Source organism: Cyprinus carpio, chromosome A4 (genome assembly GCF_018340385.1).
Source record: "Cyprinus carpio isolate SPL01 chromosome A4, ASM1834038v1, whole genome shotgun sequence".
NCBI classification, from domain to species: Eukaryota; Metazoa; Chordata; class Actinopteri; order Cypriniformes; family Cyprinidae; genus Cyprinus; species Cyprinus carpio.
Window position 1 is genome coordinate 35,829,481 of NC_056575.1, and position 25,683 is coordinate 35,855,163.

Consider the following 25,683-nt stretch of genomic DNA (forward strand, 5'->3'; position numbering starts at 1 on the left):
AATGGATATCCTGGGGGTGTAGGAAAATAGTCATATTTGTCTGTTTAAATGCTTTAAAATGTCTAATATAATAATTATTATTATTTCAATTAAATTAATACATTATTATTATTATGTAAATCTTATTTTTTATTTTATTTTATACATATATATACTGTATAAAAGTGTTGTGATATTATTGTTTACAAGAGGAAGCTGTTTGGCCAATAGATGTATTTCTCTGCACGTGTGTGTTGGTGTGTACTTCTTTGACGCCATGCCCACGTCACGATGACGCTGAGTTCTACCTTTGCCTTTCGCTCTTATCACTGTCTGATCCTTCAGACTTAAATCACAGAGCAGTGACACAACTCATGAGGAGTCAGACTGGACAGACCATTCATAAAACCACATCAACAACACAGCAGCACCTCAAGCTGGACTCACATCAGCCCACTTCTCCAGTTGATCCTCTTTGACTCACTGTGCACATTTATTCTTGCGGTTTTTCACTTATGTTCCGCAAATCCAGCGATGACTATAATCTGCGTAGTATGAGCAATCTGATGGGCGAGAGGAGGAAGCGAGAGTCGGATGATGGGGAGCGGAGTCTCATCAAGGCTCCGTCCAGCGCCAGCCTCAGCAGCGCTGGTCCCTCAGCTGCGTCTCCCGCGCCCGCGGACTTGGAACGCGCGGCGCGCAAACAGTTCCAGCAAGATGTCACGCCGGGATTCGTCTACGTCCTGGCCGTGTTCTCCGCTATCGGCGGCTTTCTGTTCGGCTATGACACCGGGGTGGTGTCCGGAGCGATGCTTTTGCTCAAGAGGGACATGAATATAACTGCCCTGTGGCAGGAGCTGCTGGTGTCCGGGACTGTTGCCGCGGCGGCGGTGTCTGCGCTGCTCGGCGGGTATCTCAACGGACTGTTCGGGAGGCGGGTGTGCATCCTCACGGCCAGCTTCACCTTCGCCATTGGGGGGATAGTGTTGGGATCTGCTCCTAATAAGGAGGCACTGTTGGTTGGACGGCTCATAGTGGGACTTGGGCTGGGTAAGTGAGACACACCTGACCGATGTAGATTCATTCAGTGTTGACATCAGAAAAGTTACTATAGTAAACATAAGGTTCTTTGGGTCCTTTCCCTATTGTATTGTCTTTGAGATTTAATTGGTTTAAGCCATTTAAAAATATAATAGTCTATCTATCTATCTATCTATCTATCTATCTATCTATCTATCTATCTATCTATCTATCTATCTATCTATCAAGCAGATTTATAAACAACGTTTTGGTAAAATATCAGTTTACCATAATCAAACAAACAAAAATGCTGTAGGTCTATTCGTTATCTTAAAGAGTTATCTTTACATTTTGTTGGTGTAACCATATATATTTAGGTTATTCAGTAAGGTTATATATATATATATAGTTACCTTAAATAAATTAATAAATAAATTGCTGCAGCAGAGTTATTTATTAATTTATTTTATTTTATTTATTTATTTTTAACTGCATCTATAAATGCAGATGCTGCTGTACTTTATTTTATTATGTAACATTATTTGACTATAGCCTTCGTGTTTTGGAAATGGGCAGTACTTTGGTAGCTTTCTCTTTTCAAACTCATTTCAGACTGTATCTTTTCAAACTTGGGCAATTTCAGCCCTGCTGACCTTTAGAAAATAAACACCTTTCTCACTAGTTTGTATAATGCATGTATACTAACAGTCTTTAAAATACTTTTTTTTTTTTTTTATTTATTTTTATATATCAATATCATAATTTAAATTGATTATTTAATAATAATAATAATAATAATAATAATAATATATTACATCTTACATTTTATATCAAGCATATTATTGACCAAGACTTTTGTCTGATTAGTAAATAAGTACAATAACTTAAAAAAAAAAAAAAAAAAAAAAAACCTTTATCAAGAGCAAAATTATAATCTATGGTGAAATTATGACAAAACTGCGGAATAGTTGTAATTTTTGGAACATTTTATACAACATTCTGTGTTTAGATTATGATTTGTCACATCCTCATTGGCTTCTCCTACAGTACTCCAGAAACCCTTTGCTCCAATTCCTCGGACCACTGAATCTCGTTTGCACTCACACCAGTTCTCCATTTACCAATAAGCACACTTACAAACACTAGAGACAGATGCCATCCTCTCTTGGTCTATTCTCAAAGATATTATAGACTCACTGCATTACTGTGATGTTCAATGCTACTCTTAAAGTCTCAGCATCTGGGCTTCTTTCGAATTACTTGTGTAATTGTCTTCATTACAGAAGACTAGACCAATAGACATGTACCCAGTGGGACCCATCTCCATTCAGGAGACACTTAACTGCTTTGAGACAGTTTTCAGTTTTCAATCTATAACCTAAACCTGGGTTGAATGCCTTTTATTATATGGCCTGAATCATGTGTTAAATAAAGGAGACGTGCAAAATGTGCAGAGCAACGGAACCCTTAATTAGGTTTAGCTGTGTTTGACTGGAGTTGCGAACTCTGGGAACTCTGCATTTTTTTATTTAATTTAATTAGACTAAATTAATTAATTCATTAATTAATTTACTATTTAACAAGTGTTTTTAACTGTTTGCCTTTTGAATAATGTTTCAATAAATGTACACAGTTAAGTTATTTAATGTTCAATGTGTTCAATATGGCTAATTTTCTAAAGGATTGTAGACAGTCTTTTTAATTGCTTTGCTTAAAGGAGACTGAGTGAGTCATAGTGTGTGTAAGATCACAGGCTTTGATAAAATTTCATGCAGCGTTTCATTGAAAATTCAGACCTATTTTTAACACAGGCAATTAGTGCAGAGTCATAAGGATTCACATGATTTGACAGGGTGGTAAGACTGACAGATCTCCAGTAGCTCAAGTATTTCTCATTAATGTATGTACCACACAGGGCTTCCAAGAATCAGCTGAATATCCCATGAGCATTTGGAAAGAGCAGTTTGGCCTGATGCTTATTGTCCAGGAATACACACTTTCATTAGGAAAGATTGGTATTTTCTCAGCCCTTATATTGTCTGGCTGAATAATGCTTTCTTTCACAATTTGACCCATTACACTCTGGGATATAATCCATAATCATAATTTTAAAGGTATTTGGCTCTATTACTTTTTAAGGCAATCAGAATTACGAATTCTGATGATCACAGAGAGCAAAATATAGAGATTTGGAGGCCTCTTTTTCCAGTAAGCAACTCTTTAGAGAAAAAAAAAAAAAAATATATATATATATATATATATATATATATATATATATATATATATATATATATATATATATATATATCACCCACCCACCCATTTCTCTTTCCATTTCAAGTTTCAAGTCTTGCATCTTTTTCGAAAGGTCACTGATCTGATAATTGACCACTGACTTCTGGTTTAAGCAACTGAGCCCAATTACTTCTACAATGACCTTTGCGAAAACACAAACCCAGAAGAGGGCAAAACCATGATCAGTTAAGCCATCAAATGAATGGCTTTTCCTCTGCCCATTATCTTTATTTGACAGCAAAATACAGTACACTGTCTATATGGGTATATTGTTTGTTCTTTTTTTATGAGAATCAAATCATTATTGCAGTGTTCGGAAACCCCGTCCCAAGGGATTCAAAACCGGTCCTTCAAACCGGGCACAGAGCTGTGTGCTAATCACAGATGGTGTAAAGTAGCAGTTCAGTTGGTCTGGTGTGATCAGAGGAGAAGCTAAGCTCTTTTGGCAATCGTCTGCTGTCTCCATGACTCCACCATCCTTGTGGAGCAAAAGGCCATTAGAGTGATGGCCTCTCACGTTGAGTGTCTGGGGTAGTCAGTTGAATGAAGTGGAAGTGTTTTTCCTTTAAGACACTGTCTCTAATAATAGGGGACAGCTACTGCTCTGGTCTGGAGTCTCACACTAATGAGTCCGCTCTCTAGTTTTGTAGTAAACCTAAGCAAAAGCAACTACAGTTTATTCAGCAGACATACACAAAGCACCACAACAAATACAACCGCCACTTCTTCCATCTGACTGTTACATCATTAGGGCTGAGCTGCAGTATTGATATTGTGATGTACTATACTCTCTTATACATCTTATTTTATATAATGATATCACAGAATTGATACTTGCTAAATATTCCGTAGCGCTTTTTAACAAATTTACTGATGGCCATTAATGTTGAAATATAACACTCAACACACTGTTGCTCTGATGTAACATCAACAACCTTGTAACCTGTGATTCATCTGTTTGTGTTTTTGTGTTTTGTATATTGACGTTCCATAGACTAGTGAGCTGCCTTGCTGTATACATGCATAGCTATCTTCTGAAGCAGCTTCCTAACCAAGACAAAACCTCATAATTGACTGTTCTACTTTAGCATAGAAACCTTGTTACCAGCAGCACAGTAATAACTCTCAAGCTCACAGTTGATTATAGAGGAAATATAGGCATAAAGGAAATTGGTTTTAACTTAATGAGATGAAGATCATTTTTAGTACTGAACTAATTTGTTTAGAATCTGTCAGCCATCTTAAGACCAATTCACACTGCACCGACAGACGCTGACCAATGACAACAGCCAACTGAGTATAGTACATCACAACTCAGATGTTCCAAGACAGACAAACGCCAATTCAACTAATTCAGTTGGTGAAAACAAATGCTGACCAAAGGCAACAGATGCCGAAAGGGGTAACACACTGATAAGACAAAACCAGACGAATGTATCTGTTGCTGTTTGTTGGCATTTGTTGGTGCAGTGTGAATGGACCCTCATACGATACTTTTTGGAGCTTAACAAAGCATTCTGTGAGTCTGTCTTATCTTCAAAGTATACATGTTATTCTGACTTAGATTTTGACCAAAGTCCCTTTAAAGCAAGTAATTTCACTCGGCGGCCATCTTTGAAACACCTCTTGGGCATGCAAGTGCAGGTCCTACCTCTTTGAGTGGGGAAACATCAAATTCTCCAAAACTGTTCGCCAAGCTTACAATTAAATTTCAGATTTGAAATCACCAATGAAATATGACAACAACTGGCTCATAAATGTTGTTTCTTATGCTCCAATAGTGTTAAAAAAAGCTTTTTTTTAGGCTAGACCAGCCAATGTGCAAGTGCAGTCCTAAGCACACGTCTCCAGAATGCTGACTGTTTCTATAGCAACCAGGACTTCTGACGGCAGCTGCAGTGACGCAATGACTTTACCAATTAGCGATTGGCTCTGTTACTCAGAAGGCGGGGCTTCCTTCGATAGAGCGGCCATATTGAGTGTTGAATTTTCCCCCCATTCAAAACTACACAAGTGACACGTCTTGGGTATTCTATAGTCTTTGATTTTAACTGAAACAAGTATCTACTAATGTATTTGGTGCAGTCTTTATGTCCATAAAACATGTCCTGGTTTTGGGCAAATTATATGGCTGAGTATGTGGAGCAAAAAAAAAAAAAAATTATAATCTGTCCATGTAATCCTAATTGGTGTGAATATGAATAAACATTGTTGGTGTTTTTTTACCACCAGTGTTCATTTTAGCTGGAAAATGCAGTCAATTGGATGTATTGGTACGTCTTTATCTACACAATTGTAGATAGAGGAACATTTTTTCCTCTATCGGTTTTGGATTAGACCCTCTGGATAGAATTTCACTGAATACAGACAGATATCATGCTCCACACAGGCATCTTTGTCATTTTGAATGATCCTTTCATGTGACATAATATTGGTCTTTCCACTTGTATAAATAAAGATTGTCTGTGAATGGCATTCTTGGATAACCTGCATCAGTTCTATGTGAGAGTAGAATACATCCTTCACTCATGTGAAGTCAGTGTCTTTCAAAATGTAAATGAAATGCCAATAACAGCTGTCCTCTCACAGTATTGATTAATCTCCTTGTGAGGCAAGCAGTCAGGCGTTCCCATGGCAACAGGTACGTTGTCTGCCGGGCAACGAGAGCGACAGTGAACCAGGGCTATTAATAGACTTTATAGCGAGCGGTTATATCGTAGACCTTGTCAGATAAATGTGGGCACTGACTTTTTGTTTGTTCTCCTGTGTAAATATCATGTAAACATTGGTCCCGTCACACCACATCACAATTTTCTCCCCGTCCCAATCAGCTGGAAGCAAATTTGCATTTTATGATTCCAGAAATCACTTGCTTGTTCGAAATTTGCATAATGTGACACATCTGTGATGTAATTGGTGGGAATGAGAAGGATGTGGCCTGGCTGGATCATCACAGTTCTCTTGAGAGCCATGTGATTGGCACGGAACGCTGTCATACAAAGCATATTCACTATGCATGTCACATTCTTGTGTTACCCTCCGACAAAGCCCACAAGATGAGGACTTTTGTAGATCTGAGAGACAATGTCAGTATAATAAAGCTTTCAGTGTTCAGGAAATTTATTATGTGGAGTATGAATACAGTTCTAGAGTCAGACTCAAGCATGCATACTCATTTACATGTACATTAAAATCATTTACATAAAATAAAACTCATTTACATTAAAATCGAGAAATTTGCATTAAAAAATTAAACTTTTTTCATCATTTCATGACCTATATGTTTTTCCAAATATGTATCATTGGTGGTAGTAGTAGTGGTATTGTGTGGAACACAGAATGAGAATTGCTCAACAATATGCTGAATATAATGAAAGAGGATGGAGTTTGGGCTGTCAACATTCAAAATTTAAAAAAAAAAAAAAAAAAAAAAAAAACACCAACACAAAGTGCCAAAAATAACTCTGGAAGATTTGAAATATAGTGTAAAATCATATTGAATACTTCATGTTTCTTTTATAAAATGTTTATGGTGACTTTGTGTCATTTTGGAGCCCTAGTCCCCATTCTGGAGAGGAGCAGATAGTACACTCTTATGTATTTCCCATTTTGTGTTCCATTGAAGAAAGATTGTCATATGTGTTTGGAACAAGAGGTTGAGTAAAGGGTAGAATTTTCATTTTTTGGGTGCCTTTTGGCATTACACTTTCTAACCACAGTATAGTTTTCATAAACAAGCCTTTGAAATAAAGGACAAAAGTCTGTTGGTGATGGATTTTGCTTTGTGTTTGTTACTTCGTTCACCCATTCCTTACTGTATACTGTAATACTTAAATATTTTTATGTGTAATACTGTTTATTATATAGGAATTTTTTCTAGTGTTAATGCAGGCAGTAAAATTCCAATTAATGTTTCATAACTGTTGCTGCTTATGTCAAAACTGTACTGTAATGTCTTTGATTCACATCTGTGCAATGTAAGCAGCATTACGAAATGATGCCAAAGCAAATGGAAAATGGCCAATATTTGACTGGAATAAATCTACCCGTTCAGGTATTGCATCCATGACTGTTCCTGTGTACATTGCTGAAACCTCACCGCCCCACCTGAGAGGACGCCTGGTCACCATCAACACTCTGTTCATCACAGCGGGTCAACTTATAGCCAGCCTTATTGATGGGGCCTTCAGCTACATGCAGCATGAAGGCTGGAGGTATGGGTTTTTTGGCAGTATTTTATGAGTGGTCCAGTTGCAGAATTTGCATTGAATCTAGAATTGTTCTTATTTCTTTGCTGTGGTGTCAAATGTGGAACAATACAGTGACCTTATTATTTTTGAGAATTAGTAAAACTGAATGATTTTCATGATGTTTATGATTCATAGTGCCATGGCAAAAGCAGTAAATGAGATGCAAGTTTGCAATCTGAATCCAATGTGATAAGAGAATAAATTCACTGTGTGGAATTGTCTGTCTCCACATGATGTGAACGTCAACCCTAATGGAAAGAAACAGTATAAAATATAAAACAAACATTAAACCAGTGGCAAAATACCTCCTTCACTATGTGCAGCTTGTTGCTCTGGGAACAAAAATGTTTTAATGATAATATCTCATTAAAAAAATCCTTATTTAATTCATACCATTTTACAGTCTATACCATTATACCATTAGCATCATGTTTTGTTCAAATAAGTTGTAGTCTCAAAAATTAACTAGCAACAAAGCGTAGGCACCATGATCTCTTTCACCAGCAGAGGATACATAAATATGTATATATGTATTTCTATTTAAGAACAATGATATTTTTCCTTCAGTTTCTTGGATTTCTTCTTCCAGTATTGTTTCTTTTTGATCTGTTTAGATATATGCTGAGTCTGTCAGTGGTCCCTGCATTGCTGCAGTTCCTAGGGTTCCTTTTCCTACCCGAGAGTCCTCGCTGGCTGATCCAGAAAGGTCTTACCCAGAAGGCCCGGCGCATACTTAGCCAAATCCGTGGCAACCAGAACATTGATGAGGAGTATGATACTATCAAAAGCAGCATTGAAGAGGAGGAAAAGGACTGCGGAGGAGGTGCGAAAATAGTCTTGCACGCACTCACACATGCATATAACTCAAAGAAACACAATTAAAGTCATGATTCACTGATTTTATTAAACTATGGAAAGTGCTCAAGTACACAAGGTCCCTAATTACAGACTGAAGAGGTCTTTACATCTTACTTGCCTCTAGAAAGCTGAATTTGAACAACAGAGTTATTGTGGTACATACTGTATGAATATACCAAGTTGCACATTTTTATCCATCACCATGCAGGAGATAACCTGGTGGATATTAATGGAAGTAAAGGGGAACAAATGTTTTCTTAATGCCAAACAGTTCATGCATGGCACACCAGCAATAAAAAACCTGAAGAGGCCACAGGTGTAATGGCAACATTACCAGCAATTCAATGGCACAGCAGGGCAAAAACGACTACTGTATAGTGTGTGTACTTGAACAGCATGTTACATCCAAGGAAATTTAATTCGGCCGTAGGTGGAGGCAATTACTAACCATGGGAAGTCACCCACCCCCTTACCAGACCATATACAACCTCATTTACTAACCAATCACATGCCAGTCATAATCTCTCAGACCTATTTGCCCCCTTAGTACATCATCTGTACATTGATACTTTTCTATGACATATTCATCAGAAAGGAGATGCTTTATCCAGACTAATGGTTTCTAGCCCCAACCAAGTCATTGTGAAACAAAGTCATAAGCCGAAGGCCCTAGAGCAGGGGTAGGCAACGTCGGTCCTGGAGTGCTGATGTCCTGCAGAGTTTAGCGCCAATTCTGAGAAAAAAAAAAACTAATTTGTCTGTAGCCTTAGTAATCCTGAAGTCCTTGATTAGCTTTTTCAGGTGTGTTTGATTAGGTTTAGAGCTAAACTCTGCAGGACAGCAGCACTCCAGGACTGACGTTGCCTATCCCTGCCCTAGAGGCATCATGGTGATTACACCTTTGACAAAAACATGCACATTTTCTGGTCCTGCAGCTGTGATAGTGAAAATGTCATGCTATCACCTCTCAAATGTGTAAGGTCACTGTTCATGGGCTTCAAATTGGCAAATGTTAATTACTGAGACAGCAGGCAGTAGTAACAGGAGCTGAAGAGAAGTGATTGCAGTGATTGTTCCTAAGGGTGTTCAGACAGACAGCAGTTCGCAGCAACCAAAAGTCATTCATTTTGTATGAGAATTGGCAATTTCAAGCAACATATTGACAGTGACCATTGGTGATGTTTTGCAGAATTCAACCAAGGTTCTTTTCAAGAAAAGACAGTTTACTTGGCGGCCATATTTGCAGTTCCTCCAGATAACTTTTTGGGTATGCATGCAAGACCATCTACTTTTTATTTGATGAGGAAATACAGAAATCTCAAAAATAAAAAAAATAAAAAAAGCTTGCCAAATTTACATTTAAGTAACATATTTCAAATCAGCAACCAAATCCGCCATGCAAAATGGAGTAAGATACCTTTTGGAACCATGACCAGGGGCGTCCTCAGACCCTTTTAACCAGCTGTTTAGAAATAGCGATGCATGATTTGCAAATTAACCACTATTGATCTAATTGCTCAAAGGAGTTTTCAGAAAGGCATGACATTGTTTGCACTTCAGTTTAATTCATTTGGACAGTTCATTCATATACTTAATCATTTGCAACATAACCCATAACTCAACATAACCCAACAAAATTATTCTACTTTTTTGACATTATCTCTAGCTTGCCCTGCTCCGCTGTCAATCCCACAGTCCTCTGCATAAATATGCTGCTCAACTCCCATAGAAATAAATTGAAAAAACATTTCCCCAGTTCCACTTACTTCTTGCCTGTGGACAATAACGGCAGTAACAGTGGTAATAGTTCACATGCACTACATAATATCAGTGGTGACAAAGATTTTGAAGAAAATATAATTATATTTGCTTTGAAATCATGATACTGATGTCCAGCTGTGCGGATTGCATGTTGTTCTGTTTTAGTTTGTCATCTTGTTTGTTTTGATTGTTCCTGATGTGAAACACCTCAGCACTAATAGAAAAGGAAACGATAGATGTGGAAAGGATCAAGGGAAATGTAATGAGAAATCTTCTGTGAAAATGAGGTGACATCTGTGATCACACTGACGGAGACAGCTAAACTGAAACATCACACAAAAAGACAGACAGAAAGCAATATAAGTGAATCAGTGAGAGGAATGAGAAATACCAGACCCTTTTAATGGTTTCTTTAGCATTTTTTAAATAAATGGCTGCCCACTGCTCTGGGTGTGTGTTCACTGCTGTGTGCGAGCACTTTGGATTGGTTAAATGCAGAGCACGAATTCCGAGTATGGGTCACCATACTTGGCTGTATGTCACGTCACTTTATTTTTGGCAAATTCTATCTGAAGATCTATCAGAAGAGTTTTGTCTTGGGTGGCAACCTCTCACGTGGCTGCAAATGCTGATCTTAAACTTGCATGTTTTAGAGCAGATGAAGCAGGGAAAGATCTTTTCATTGTTTATGCTTCTATTGGGCAGTTTGCATCTTTCTTTGCTATGGTCCTCTAGCTGGATCTTTCTGCTGCCAGTTTTTGATCCTGTCACTGGATTCCCATGATGTAATGGATGCACCACTGGTGGAAGCGCTTGTGCAGCTGAATGTGCTTTTGATACAGGATCCATGACTTAAATCCATTCAGCAGGGTACTAAGGACAACAGCCTTGTAGACTTGGATCTTTGTTAACCGGCGCGGTGAGAAGCTCTTCTAGACACATTTCTGGAGGCGGCCATAAGAACTGCAGGCTTTGGCAAGTTGGTGGTCCATGTTTTTGTATTGTTGCATCGTTTAAAAACGATACTGCCCATGTAGATGAACTGGTCTGCTGTGTTCAAAGGATGGCCATTAATGTTGACCTTAGGTGGGCTATACTGTAGGTACCATGTAGAGGTTTCTGGTACATTACTTTTTTTATTTGCTTCTGGTACATGACTTTTCAGGCTGATGGTCAGACCTTCTTCAGCCGTGGAAGGTACAAGCCTTAAGCAAGGATCTTCGCTGCAATGGAGAGGAGAGCGATGTATCTGTATATAGAACTGTTCGGGTTTCTCACCCTTTGTTCTTGCACAGGGAGACTATCAACACATAACATAATACTTACAAAATTACCCCCCTCAAAAGAACACAAAAACTTATAATACAATTTCAGTGTCAGCATCTCTGCCTGCTATGAACACATCGACTTGTAGTCCATCATTTTCCAGGTACTTTGCCACACTTTAGCTTGGTGATGGCTTTCATGACTTCTTCGTCTGTTGGTGGGTCAGCTAGCTCCAGCTACATGGCTTGCTGAGGGATGTTTGCTAAGGCTGTTACCTGCACAATACGTTTTTCTCCAAAGTAGTCCTGATAGTGCTTGGCCCAGCGATGCAGAAACCATGCCATTTTAGTTTGCTTCTGCAAGTATTTGATAATGTAAGAAATAGGAAGCATTAATGACTCACTAAAACTCTTTTGGAGCTCATGCCTCAAGGAAATCTGGTTATATACATTAGGTGGAAATGCATTTACATGTTCAGGACATATTAAATTTGTATCAGTGAATTAAGAGAGAATGTGTATTTATGTGTGTAGATGTGTTTTATCTTGACTGTACTTCTTGTACTGTGTGTTTTTTTCTGCACAGTGTTACACATTTTTAACACCTTGCATCTAAGTGTCCGCTTTCATTTCCAGACTTCATTATACCTTAAGTGGCAAGATTTGCATGTCCTATTTACAACATGACAAATTGCATATTAAAATGCTGAAGGCTTTGTCATTTAGTTCAGTAATCATTTGTGAAGAAAAAAATAGGAATTAAAAAATAGAAGCAAAACTGTTCAGTGTGGTGAAAATTACAGTACAACTCTGGGACACTAATAATTTTTGGAAAACTGATAAAAATTGTTTTCACAGATATTGAAATTAAAGTTTCTTTATTATTATTATTTATTATATTTTATTTTTTATTTTTTATTATTTTATTAATTATGTCATCCTGCATGCAGACTTGCTCTCTCGTTTCATACAAACGCAGATGCTGCCATTTTGCCATGATTGTTTTGTACACTGTTATGGATTATAAGATCTAATTAACAAACTGGTAAAATTTTAAAACAGATCAATAAATCAATATCTTTTATTGGCATAATTATTTATGTGGTGAAATGTTGTGTAATAAGTGGTATGACTGCATCGTATCCCTTAAATATCTGTCTAGTTTGAATTTGCCACTTGCTTGCAACTGCTTTCTTCATGGAAGCTTTGCGTTCAAATATTTCAGCTCAAATCAATATTTTAAGTCTAATTATTTACTTTTATGGCAAGTACATCCAGCTGGTTGTTATCACAGAATAACCTCCTTCAGGCTTATACAAGACCTGTGGTTGTTATTCTGCGAAAACAACTGGCTGGATGTACATTATCCCATACATAAATATTTATATCAGGTATTTAGCTATAAACATCTCAACAGTTCAACTACTATAACTTTTTCTTCACTCTGTTGATTCATCATTAATGTAGTTAATCTAAATGAGAAAATTAAGGAAGTCATTAATTTACACTACACTATTTTAAACTAATGGCCAATATAGCACCCTTTGTGGCAATACTGAGAATTCATTGTGTACTTCCATTGCATTGTAAATGGAAAATTCTATCAAGCCTTTGCAACTAGATGTGTTTGTGTACTTAACATTTTCGGGCCTATTCTCAAAAATTGCACTTTTTAAGTATGAGAAAAGCCTTCCAGATATATTTTCTGAAAATGCCGGACAAATTTGTTATCTATTTTGTATGTGGGTATATAGACTGTAGGTGTGTTTGTTCCGATACAATCATAGTGATCGTATCATAGAGGGAGACATTGAAAATAACCTATATTATCTTTTGACGAAAGCATAATGTGAGAAGATTGGATCTCAGGCTTTTAGTGCAGTATATTAACAAGACCAGGGAGCATTAGAGCATAGCGATCCATTCAGGAGTTCTGTGATTTTTGCCATGCCATGCTCATTCAACAATCTGTCAGTAACTTTTATAATAAGCTCCCAGTTAAAGTATACTGCTAATCTTTTGGCTGCAGACCATTTTCTTCTTATATGCTTCTTTGAGACTTTTTGGTGGATGTTTCTGAAATGAGCAGGAATGGGGTGTCACAGCCAGTTAATGGAGTGCCCAGCTTAGCCACCAGACACCACTCTTTCTGTATCATTGTTTGTGTGTTCTGGACTGCGTTTCTCATAATCCTTTGCACTCATTAGTAGTTCATTACTGCTAGCTGTTTATCATTGACTCATTAGCCTCACCCTATATATACCTTGTTAATTTTGTCTTTAGTTGCATCAGTATTGCATTCTATTCCTGTGTTGCTTTCTTTGTTTCCTGTTTTAGTTCATGTGGATTATGTTTTTTGGACTCTCAGAATAAAACTGCGAATTGATCTTTTGTGTGAGCATTCCGTGACAGAATACTGACGCCAACATCAGATCCAGCAGTTGGACAGTGTTCTCTGTTTTTCTTTTGGACCATGGACATTCATATTCTTCCTCCAGCCAATAGCAAGGAGTGGATGGCACAATTTGGGTCCTTGTTGGGTCTGCGCCAGCAGGGGATGGAGGTTGGAGGTTTTGCCCAGTTTTTTTGGACTTTAGCGGTGGGGCTGGATTACAATGATGCTGCGCTCAAGGATTTTTATGTTATGGTTGCTTGGATGAACCCCGGCCCCAGTGTGAGATGGAAGCACTTTAGACTCTGGATTTTTGGGGTTTTTTTAACCCTCTGAGGTCTAGGGGGTTTTGGGGGCCTGGAGAATTTTGACCTGCCCTGACTTTTGTGCTTTTTTCAGCTGCTTCTAAACATATACATGGCTAAATTCTGAAAACACTGTATTAAGTACAAACTGGGCCACAATAATATGTAAATAGCATGTATGTACATGATTGTGTTTTTGAGAAAACAACATTTATGCATGGTTAGTGAAAAGCTAAAATTTTGAAGTCACTGAAATAAGGTCATAAAACAAATACACAACATTTGTGCACAAGACTGTCAAACCTGGAGCTTGTAGCCTAGAATTTTTGTTTCAAAATGATGTGAAAATCATCTTGTTTACTCACTCACAGAAAACAATAAATTGATTTAAATTTTCTAAGACACTTTTTGTTTGTAAAGGGCATATGCGAGTAGGCTTCAACTATCATGAATATTTGTGTGATTCACACCTGAGAAGACAAAGGCCCATATAATGAGCTGCATAATGAGCCTTTCAGCCAGGTGTGTGACTGAGAGGGAAGAGTTACAAGAAAGAATGTGAGGACAAAATAAATGTATATATTTTTTATGTTTGTAGTTTATTTAGAATATATTTAATTATCCCACAAAATAATTTAACATTCACTTGCAAGTGCAGTTAAACAGTTTATTAGGAACAATCAAAGCTGACTTTCAAAGCTGAATTTTTAGCATCATTACTCCAGTCACACGATCCTTCAGAAATCCTTCTAATACTCTGATTTTCTAATATTCTATATATATTATTATTATTAATAATAATTTTGAAAAAAGCTGAGAATATTTTTTTCAGTTTTTTTGAAAGAACAGCAAGACTGGATGCTAAAAATTTAGCTTTGATCACAGGAATAAATTAAATTTTACAATATATTCAAATAGAAAGCAGTTATTTTAAAAATTAAAATTATTGAACATTATTACTGCTTTAGCAAACTGGTATTGACTGGTATTGTGTAATGTTGAAATATATAAATGAACATCACATAACTAGCATTTCCAAAGTGTATATTGTTTATGTGCTCTCAAATAAACTACATTATTAACATTATTGTGATGGTCACTGATACTAGTAGTACAGTAGAACATTTAGATGATGTGAATGAAACTTCATAATGTTTCACTTGATTATACATTTAGTCAGGAATTATAGTTTGGAAAAAGTCTAACTAGTAAAATGTGTACACGCTATGTGAAACCTAATACAAGTATATAAATAAAAAAATAAAAAATACTTACTCATGTTTATGATTTCTGCTGGATAAAGCGCTTCATTCTTTTTTTCTGAGGAAATCCAAAACTCAAATCCTGAGGTAATCCTCAGTGCATCTTCTTGGGGTGAATTATGTCTTACTCCTCTCAGTGCGTAAAACAGTAAAATAAAATAAAAAAAACTTGAACAGTCTCGCTGCTTTGTTTTCTGTATGGGCGTTTACAAGCCGCGAGCTTCACATGGAACATTTTAATGTCAATACCATGTTCAGCGCGTGGGCGTGGTCACATTAGATATAATGAAGGGAGACATGGAAGACAGACATCACGTTGTTTTCATATAGATTACTTTATCACAAAATATTTGTTTTTGGTAGCACTTGCTTAGTTTAAAAGTAGACATGTCAAGCTTTCTATATATCTCTCATGTCTCTTCGTTGAGTATGCACTGAGTTACAGTTCATTTTAATGACGCGTTTCTAAATGAAAATCACCGCAGACCAAGGCAGCAGACAGCGCACCTTGTTTGTTTTCTTTATTTTATTAATGCACAAAGTTTATTGTTATTATGTGTGGATACAAATAAAAGTAGACCCTTTACAGATTCGATTGATGTATTGCTCTTATCTCTACGATCAAAACTGAAAGTGTAATTTAAGTTCTTTTCGGGGTTATCAGGAGAAAATGGCTCAACGCGTATACGCGGGGATCGACTCCAGAGGGTTAACTATCTGTGTTACCGCAGTTTAGTGGTATCACCAGGTCAGCCTGAGCCCATTGCAGTGCCCCCTGGGATGCCAGAGTCCGCTTTAACTTCTCCAGAGAACAGTGACGCTTCCCTATCTCTGACCCGTAAACGTAGGGTGAGAAGGAGGAAGGCAGCTAAGTCTGCTCCTGTGGTCCCAAATCTGGTGGTCCTGGGGGAACCAACTACGGTGGTTCTGAGTCGGGTGGTTATGGAGGGTCCAGCTCTGGTGGTCTCGAGTCTGGTGGTTCTGGAGGACCTGACTCCGGTAGTTTCAAGTCCAGTGGTCCTGGAGGACCCAACTCTGGTGGTCTCAGAGTCCACTCCAGAGTCTGCTCCAGTCTGTGAGTCCTCAGAGTCTATTCTAGAGCCCGCTCTGGTCCAGGAGCAATCAGTCCACTCCAGAGTCCACTCCAGTCTGTGAGTCCTCAGAGTCCACTCCAGAGTTTACTCCAGATGAGGAGTGACCAGAGTCCACCCCAAGGCCCGCTCTGGTCCAGGAGAGATCAGAGTCCACTCCAGTGTCCATTCCAGTCCAGGAGCACTCTGAGTCCACTCCTAAGTTCACTCTAATTTATGAGCCCTCAGAGTCCACTCCAGAGCCTGTTCCAGTCTGGGAGCCCTTTGAGCTTATTCCAGTCTACGAGTTCACTCCCAAGCCTATACCAGACTATGAGTCTTCTCCAGAGTCCACTCAAATTTATGAGGCCACTACTGTTTGAACTTATTGTCTGCCCTGTTTTGGTCAAGGAGACCATGGCCGAGTTATCTCCCCGTCCTGTTGCAGCCGTTGCAGACCACTCTTTTTGTGCCATTGTTTGTGTATTCTGGACTGCATTTCCAATAACCCTCTGCACTCATTAGTTCATTACTGCCAGCTGTTTATCATTGACTCATTAGCCTCACCATATGTATACCTTGTTCATTTTGTCTTTAGTTGCATCAGTATTGCTTTCTGTTCCTGTGTTGCTTTCTTTGTTTTTCTGTTTTTGCTCATGTGGATTATGTTTTTTGGACTCTGAGAATAAAACTGCGAATGGATCTTTTGTGTGAGTATTCCGTTGGCATGGGGGCTACAGGTTTGACAAATTGTCCTGAAATCTCTTTTCTGCCACATCTAAGTGGACTCGCACACATACACATTCGCCTTTAGCATGGAAATACTGTCTTGATTATGTCTCACGATATGAGATGAGCTTCTCATTGAATACTCTGCAATTTTGGTGACATTTATGAGGATTGTGGGAAGCTGAAAAGAACAGTCGGTTAGAACATTGTCCCAGAAATCCAAAATAATTTGAGCTTTTGCAAGCATGTTCAATGGAAGAGAGGCTTTTCATGCATTTTCATACAGTTCACACATAATAGCTCATGATGTTATTAGAAAGCTGTGTGGATTTTCACTATTGGCCTGAAAAGAGCTCTAGGAAGTGAAATGTTACTGAATACAAGCCTTTGAGCACAGAAGCATTGCAGGGTACTCTCCCAGTTCCCATCCTCTGTAAAATCTGCTGCATGCATCTGAATATTTAGGTTGAACTATTCTGGAACAGTGTTGTAAATACAACCACTGATTTCTAGGTGTTTCACTTTCACAACATTTGGGCGCCGTTATGCAAATCTTCCCACATCGTGACGTAGACATGTGGGGGTGTGTTTAAACGAGGTATTTTAGGAGGGCGTGGTTGACTCTTAACTTTTATAAAGAATATCTCTTTGGATTTGAGACTTTAGTCTTTGCAACTTTACAGATCTTCTACATCTTGCACCAAGAGCTTGTAACACTCCAAAGAAAAAGGAAAAATTGGTATCGCATCATATGACCCCTTTAAAATTATTTGTGCAAATGCAGGTTCTTTTTTTTCTGACAAAGTAGCCATGTATTCTGACGAAATTTGTTTTGATTATATTATTTGTAATATTTATAATATTTGACTTTAATATTTATTTTACTAATTTTTGGTAGAATTATTTTAAAAGTTCTGAAAAGTTGAGTTATATATATATATATATATCTATATATATATATATATATATATATATATATATATATATATATATATAGATAGATAGATAGGTAGATAGATAGATAGATAGATAGATTTACCATTGATATCAGGATAATCACTTAAAAATGTATTTTACACTGCAGATTGATTACCTCAAAACCAGACGTTAACTGAAAGTAAAAAAACCTGTAAATTTGATTTGATGGGGTCTTTAACATGTGGATATGAAGTAAGATGATTAGTAGTACAGTTGTTATGTAAACGCCACAATTGCTGAAGTTCAGTAAGTTTTGATAGTTTAATAACTGTCTATTTTACCTGCCCATCATTTACTGTCATCTATTGAATAAGCAGCTGGTGTCTCACTCAAAAATGAAAACCCTACATTTATGGTGAGCTTTTGTGTAAGTCATGTTTCCAATGACAACAGCACTGAGATCAGGTGATATTCGGTGGCCCTGTTATCTGTCTCGAATAAATAGGAGTGTTTATGCCAGTAGGAGACAGACAGCTGTGTAAAGTGTATTTGTCCCTTATGGTCTCCTGTCATCTGTGCAAACATCATTTTCCATCATACTGTGGGATATTATCAGACCGTAATGTGCTGTTGACCTGTTATTGCCTTACACTTAATACCAAACCACTCAAAAAGGTTGCATTTTATTCTTCACCCTTGATTTAAATAAATAAATAAATAAATATATATATATATATATATATAATATTATTATATATTATTATTATTATAATATTATTATTATTATTTATTATAAGTATGTATAAGTCTTTAAATCATTCCATAAAAGGAACACAGGTTGCATCCAGTGACATTTGTTGAAAAAAAATATACTGTCATTACCATAACAGAAAACAGTTTTTAACTATATTTGGTTGTTGGAATTAAGAAGTAACATGAGAGCACACTTCTGTGATGAGAAGCAGAATAGCAGTTTGAAGACCAATAATGTTATTACTTTTACTATTTTAATATCATTATTTGAGAGAATCTTTATAAGGTGAGGTTTCCAAACCAGTTAGTATTTGCTAATTAATTAATTGAATGCTAGCTAACTTCTTGTGTTAGCATTCCCAATGCTTACCCAACTTTTTTTCCAAAACATCAGAAATGTCATTAACATCAAACATCATTACCATCACTTACAATATAAAAATCCTCACACATTATACCAAAATCAAGGCTACGATGAGCTCTTTATTTCAAGGACATGTCATAATTGTTTTACTCAGATTTTCAGTTTTCTAAAAACCCAAGGTTCACTTTTCAGGATTTAAATTAATCAAAAGTGTCCCTGACTGATGAATTACCTAAATATGTATATGATGTCTTATGCATTCTGCTCTCACAATATGATCTATTTTTACTATTAGGTGATTGTCTCAAATTTCTAAACATATCTGTAAATAAAAAGGAGATGGAAAATGTGTAAAAATAATAATTAATTAATTAATAAAAAAAGAGAAAACCACTCCTGTAGGATTTTTCTCAGTTTATTAATATTAAATTAAAGTCACAGTATAGCAGAAGCTCAATCATATTCCAGGCTGCTGCAGTTGTCAGCAAACTTCTTTCGACTTTTAGAAATAAAGAAACTTGCATCTACATAATTAGAAAAACAACATTCTCAGGGTCACATGGATTCTAACCACGCTTGAGGCTTTTTGGGGAAATATAGATGAATAGGTAATTAGTTAATTACAAGAGTCTGTACAATAGAAGATAATAAATGTTCAGCTTTGAGGCTGTTTGATCGAGCATTTATAGAAGCTCATTTAAATATCACTATAAAGTACTATTCATTAATCACTCAAACATTTCCCCACAGACAGCATTTCATTTTTGTAGCAAAAATGGTGTTTGCTATAGCAAAAATCACCATTACTAATGCCCATAGATACAAATCCATAACTGTATCTTGATGCGTAAATAATCCAGCATGACTGATAGATTGTTATGAGGAGGAGCTATTCATTTTCTAAAAAAAATAAGTAAAATGAAATTAAGAAATTTTTATTTTTACAATAAAATTAGCATGATTCAAAATTAGCATGATTCAAAAGTTGCATGATTTAATTTACAGCACCTTCAAAAACACCCGATGCACATTTTTCTTATTCATAATTTTGTAGAAGAAGAAAAAAAATAACTTGCTTTATTGTAGTCAAACAAACAGACACGGCACAAACTCATGCTATTGGTTGGTAGCAAAGCTCATCAGTCTGGCACAAATTTTATAAAAACACTATACATAAAATATACTTAATTAATTACATATATATACATTATCAATCACACACAAAAAAAAAAAAAAAAAAGTACTGTTATAGAGATTCTTTAGCACTGTTAAAAAAAAATACTCTCATTTTGGGAATTGGTCCCATATAATCATTAAAGTGCCCCTATTATGCCATTTTTAAGTTTCCTAATATTGTTTGGGAGTCTTCTACAATACATTTACATGCATGCAAGGTCAAAAAATGCTTTCGTTTTCTTAAAATATGCATTTAATATCACCTCATTTCCCAAGGATTTTCAAAGATTTGATCAAAGCAGATCTAAGATTCGGTGTCTCTAAACCCCTCCTTTTCGTGAGCCTGCTCTGCTCTGATTGGTCAGATGGCCCAGTCTGTTGTGATTGGTCTACCACATACAGCGTGTCGGAAGCCCATTGCCATAGATCCGTATTTTAAACACTCAATAGAAAATATAAACATCTATAATTTATCATACTTACAGGATGTGATTCAGTGGAGCCAGCTCATCCAAATAAACTGGGTACTGATCCATCTTTCAAGAACAAGCGTTTAGTGAATCCCACATTGAACTCCCTGAGATTAGAGAAGCAGACATCAGTAAAATGATGCAAAACAGATTGGGGTTTCTGCTGTGGTACAGTAGAATAAATGAATTTTAACCACTGATTCTTTGCAGCCTCAACTTTTGGGAGTGAAAATAAAACAAATTTACTCTATACTTTATGTTCTCTTTTCAAACACACGAACAAGCTACAGTGTTTGAGGGCAGGTCAAGTTATTTGCAGCCAGCCAACATAGAACATAGGCAGGCATTATGCAAATGTGTAACCCTGTGACGTGTAGCTGTCACATAAGTGGGATCCGAATTACTGACGGCTCGTTTAGGTTGTTCAGAATTGATTCTTTCTTTTGGGAGACAATAACATTATTTGTTATTCATTATTATTTATATGCACTTTCGGCTTTGCAACTTTGCAGATCGTTTACATTCACATACAGCTACATTACACACTGCATGAAAGGCAATATTTGAAATTGCATAACAGGGGTACTTTAAGATAGCTAGGAACAATTTATTCACAACTGGTTTTATATGAACATGTGGTTTGCACATGGTTGCAGTACTGGACACCTACAAATCATTCCTGTCCTTGTCTTTTCTATCTATCCTTCCTCTTTTTGCCATGACTTCACCAAACAACACCCCCCAAACCACTGGCCATAGGGTGCCATCACCAAACAATATGCTTTTTTCATTGCATCACTGATGCTTGTGAGCTTTGTGCCGGTGAAATGTCACTGCCCATCTGGGAACATATAGTTCTCTCCTTTCAAAAGGCCACAAAAGCGGACCCTTAAATGACAAAACCTGTGATAAACCTGTCAGCATACAAACCATTTAGAGTGGTTATAGAATCACCACCCCCACCCTTTAAAATCACATTTTGTTGCTTTGCAGTTATCACCTTACTTACCAAGTTGATTGATTACATTGATAATTGCAAACATTTTTTATATTACAAATTTTCTAAAATGTTATATTTAAATATGCAAATGAGGCATTATTTAATGAAATATGTGCTAATTTGCATACATTTCTAGTACAAAAATCTAAACAATGGATGAAGTCAGTTTCAAAATTCTTATTTATTTGACATTTTAGAATCAAATGTTATTACACAGGGAATTTTGCATATCTCATTTTTGTCACTCCGTAATTCAGAAAATAGACAGAAAACAATATATTTTCACAATTTTTTGAGGAATAAAATGTTGTATATAATCAAGCAAATTATATAAGAACAAATGCCTCTGTAAAAACCTTCATGATATAGACAGGAATAAAAACTTAAAGTTTGGTGTGTGTAAGTGCCACTGAAGTGGAGATATATGGCTCAGAGTTGGAGAAAAAACTCATTTTGAGAAAACGGCCTTTAAAAATATGTATTGTAATTGAAATCTATTGACACAAATAGATAAAGTGCTATAAAAGAAACACTTAACAGTGTCTTTTGGATGTTTTCTTTCCATAAGTCTGAAAAAAACACTTTATGAAAAGCCAAAAAGCCCAAAATCTAAACATTGACAGGTGCATGAAAAAACTCTGTTTTTGCCTGCAGTGTCTCCCCTTAAAATGAAGACAGGCACAGTTTTTTCTTTTATCTAGCTGTATTTACTCAGTGCAACGTTTAATGTCCAAGTGAAAGATATAACACCAACATGTCAGAAAATAAATAAATAGATAAATAAAAAACAGAATCACTGAGTTGAAAAAAGAATCAGCCTTCCTGGAAGCCAGGAGGAAACTGGTCAGAGAGGTCTACCAAGAGGCCTACAGCAACTCTGAAGCAGTTGCAGGAATTAATGACAAAAAGTGATCATTGTGTGCATGTAACAACAATATCACAAATTCTCCACAATTGTGGGTTGTATGGGAGGGTTGCGAGAAAAAAGCTACTCCTCAAGAAAGGCCACATGCAGTCATGACTGAGTTTTGCCAAAACGCACCTTGAAGATTCTGAGGCAGATGGGACTAAAATTGAATTATTTGGCCTCAACACCAAATAATATGTCTGGCAGAAATCTAATACAGCTCACCATCCAAATAACACCAGTCCTACAGTACAGTAAAGCATGGAGGTAGTAATATCCTGTTATGAGGTGTTTCTCTGCAGCAGGGACTGGAGCACATGTCAGGATGGAAGGAAAAATGGATGGGGAAAAATTATGTCAAATTCATGAGGAAAATCTACTGGCCTCTGCCAGAAAGTTGTCAACAGGAGGAAGGTTTACCTTCCAACATGACAATGTCCAAAAGCACACAGATAAAAAACTGACCACACAGTGGTTGAAGGAGTAAAAGGTAAATGTCCTTGAATGATCTAGTCAGAGCCCAGACTTAAACCCCATTGAAAACATGTGGAATGACTTGAAGACTGCAATCCACAAACGCTCACCATCAAACTGAACTGAACCTGAGATGTTCTGCAAAGAAGAATGGCAAATAATTCAAAGGCTAGATGTACAAAGTTAGTAGAGACATATCCCACCAGACTGAAGGCTGTAATTAAAGCAAAATGTGGTTCAACAAAATACTGACACAAGTGGTAATCCTTTTTCCAACTCATTTTTTTTCCTGACATGTGGGTGTTATATCTTTCACTTGAATTTTATAAGTTGCACTGATTCTTTTCTATACCACTGTATGTCAGCGTGGTCGGAAATGTTGACATTTCGTCAATACTGGTGTAATATACTGTTTAAGGAACATAATTCAGTTGGTGGAAATGAAATCAAAGCACTGACATAAAATTGATGATTAAAAAATACAGTGTTTAGACATGAAGTGTGATTCTAGTGTTCTGTTTAGTATTTAGTACGACACAGTACTGCATACTGCCTACTTCCTGTTTATTTTAATTATTGTTCTAGGCTTTTGCCTCTATTATTAATTAGTCACAAGAAACAATGGAAATGGGGGCGGGCATTGAGTCTGTTGAATGCCACATTATTGCCATTGCATCAACCAGTGGCTGAACTAATAACCTATTATTGTCACACCCCCTGGTGGGAGATCAAGCACACAACTCAGGAATTGACTAACACACAGTCTTTAATAATAATTCAGAGGAGAACAGGCAGGAAATCCAGGAAGACAGGCAAATCAACAAAGTGTATACTTAAACAATAAACAACAGGGAAACCCAGAAACAAGGTCTATAAACGTGACAGTAATCCCCCCCCCCCAACCCCCGCCAAGGTGCGACCTCGCACTGTAACCAGACACCAAAGGGAGGGACTTAGGAGGAGGAGGGAGCAGGGATGGTAACAGGGGATGTCGAAGGGCCGGAGGGCAGACGGCCAGGATATTGACAAGTGAGGGAGGAGCCAGGGAGGAATCAGGAGGAACCACGGTGGATCAGATGGAGGGAAGAGACAGGAGGAGCCAGAGTGGATCACACGGAGGGAGGAGCCAGGGAGAAGACAGGAGGGAGCTGGAGCAGGAGGAGCCAGGCGGGACCCAGACTGCAGCCAGGAAGGCGGCCCACGGCGGAGCCGATGGAGGGAGGAGATCAAGTGTACGCCACAGAAGTTGACTAACACACAGTCTTTAATAATAATCCACAGGAGAAAATACAGGAAATCCAGGAAGACAAGCAAACCAATGAAGTGTATACATAAACAATTACTGGCAACTGACGGAACAGAACAGCGAGACTTTATACAAATGTAGATGAGGGACTAATGACATAATAAAACCGAGGTGAACTGAATAAGGCAATCAAGAGGGAACAGAAACTGAGTCAATGACTGTAACAAAGTTGTTAGATCGGGAAAAGGGAGGTGGGAACCGGCAAACATTTAAACATAAGACTTTAACAAACAAATGAATGCAAAATGAAAGTAAAACAACAAAATAAAATCCAGGCCTAGTCCTCTCTCATCCTTCACTGTCGTTACTCCTCCTTATATTCTTCTGGAGCTCCTACATGGGACTCGAGACCGGTGAGTTGCGCAGGTGTCGCTAATTATCATTTACTCCACTGGCCTCGCTCCGTTCCCATGGCTTCGGCCCCACGCCACTCATCACAATGACCAAAACAAGGAGAGGAGAACAGGGAAACACAGAAACAAGGTCTATAAATGTGACAGTTATACTGTTATACTAATAACTATTTCAATTCCCTATACTATTTACTGCAAATAAAGTAGTTTGGTAGTATGCTATTTTTGTAGTCTATAGTTCTGTTCACACCAAAATGAATGTTTGGTGTGAAAATTTTCGCCAAATTTCAGTGTGCTGTAATCATTTTTATTTGAATAAATACTGAAGCTGTTAATGTGCCCATTAAGACCAACACAAACAATCATATGCTGTCAATGCAACATATATATACATATATATACATATATATTTATAAAGGAGTTCTTATCTCATTTCCATTGCATTGCACAAAAAAAAATAAAAATAATAATAATAAAAATTAAAATTAGCCAAACTAAGATTTGCACTTTTGATCACATGCCTAGAGCCTCTGTGATTACACAAAACTATGACTAAGCACTCACAAACAGGCTATCTTGTGAATATTATGTGACAGTGAATAGCAGGGGAAGTATCCAGAACCATCAGAGAGTGAATTTGCCTTTTTTTTCTCTCTCTCTCAGGGGAAAATTGGACTGAAAGTTTGTGCTAAACTTAATGTCTACAGCATCTCATTGTTCAAAATGTGATCACACACTTAGCAACCTTAATTAAGTTTGTTAGCATTATGCAACAC

At 37.1% G+C, this 25,683-nt stretch overlaps 1 protein-coding gene across 1 annotated transcript in view; it reads left to right on the forward strand.

Annotated features, from left to right (window-relative positions):
* The first annotated feature begins 287 nt into the window (after nt 1-287).
* The window catches only part of LOC109106309 (proton myo-inositol cotransporter-like), a 52,870-nt gene continuing 27,474 nt past the window's right edge, over nt 288-25,683 (forward strand). Inside the window, exons 1-3 of the mRNA XM_042745959.1 lie at nt 288-1,029; nt 7,349-7,508; nt 8,159-8,367. Of these exons, the coding sequence (XP_042601893.1) occupies nt 495-1,029; nt 7,349-7,508; nt 8,159-8,367 (904 nt within the window). The 5' untranslated portion in view covers nt 288-494. The remainder of the gene's footprint in view (nt 1,030-7,348; nt 7,509-8,158; nt 8,368-25,683) is intronic.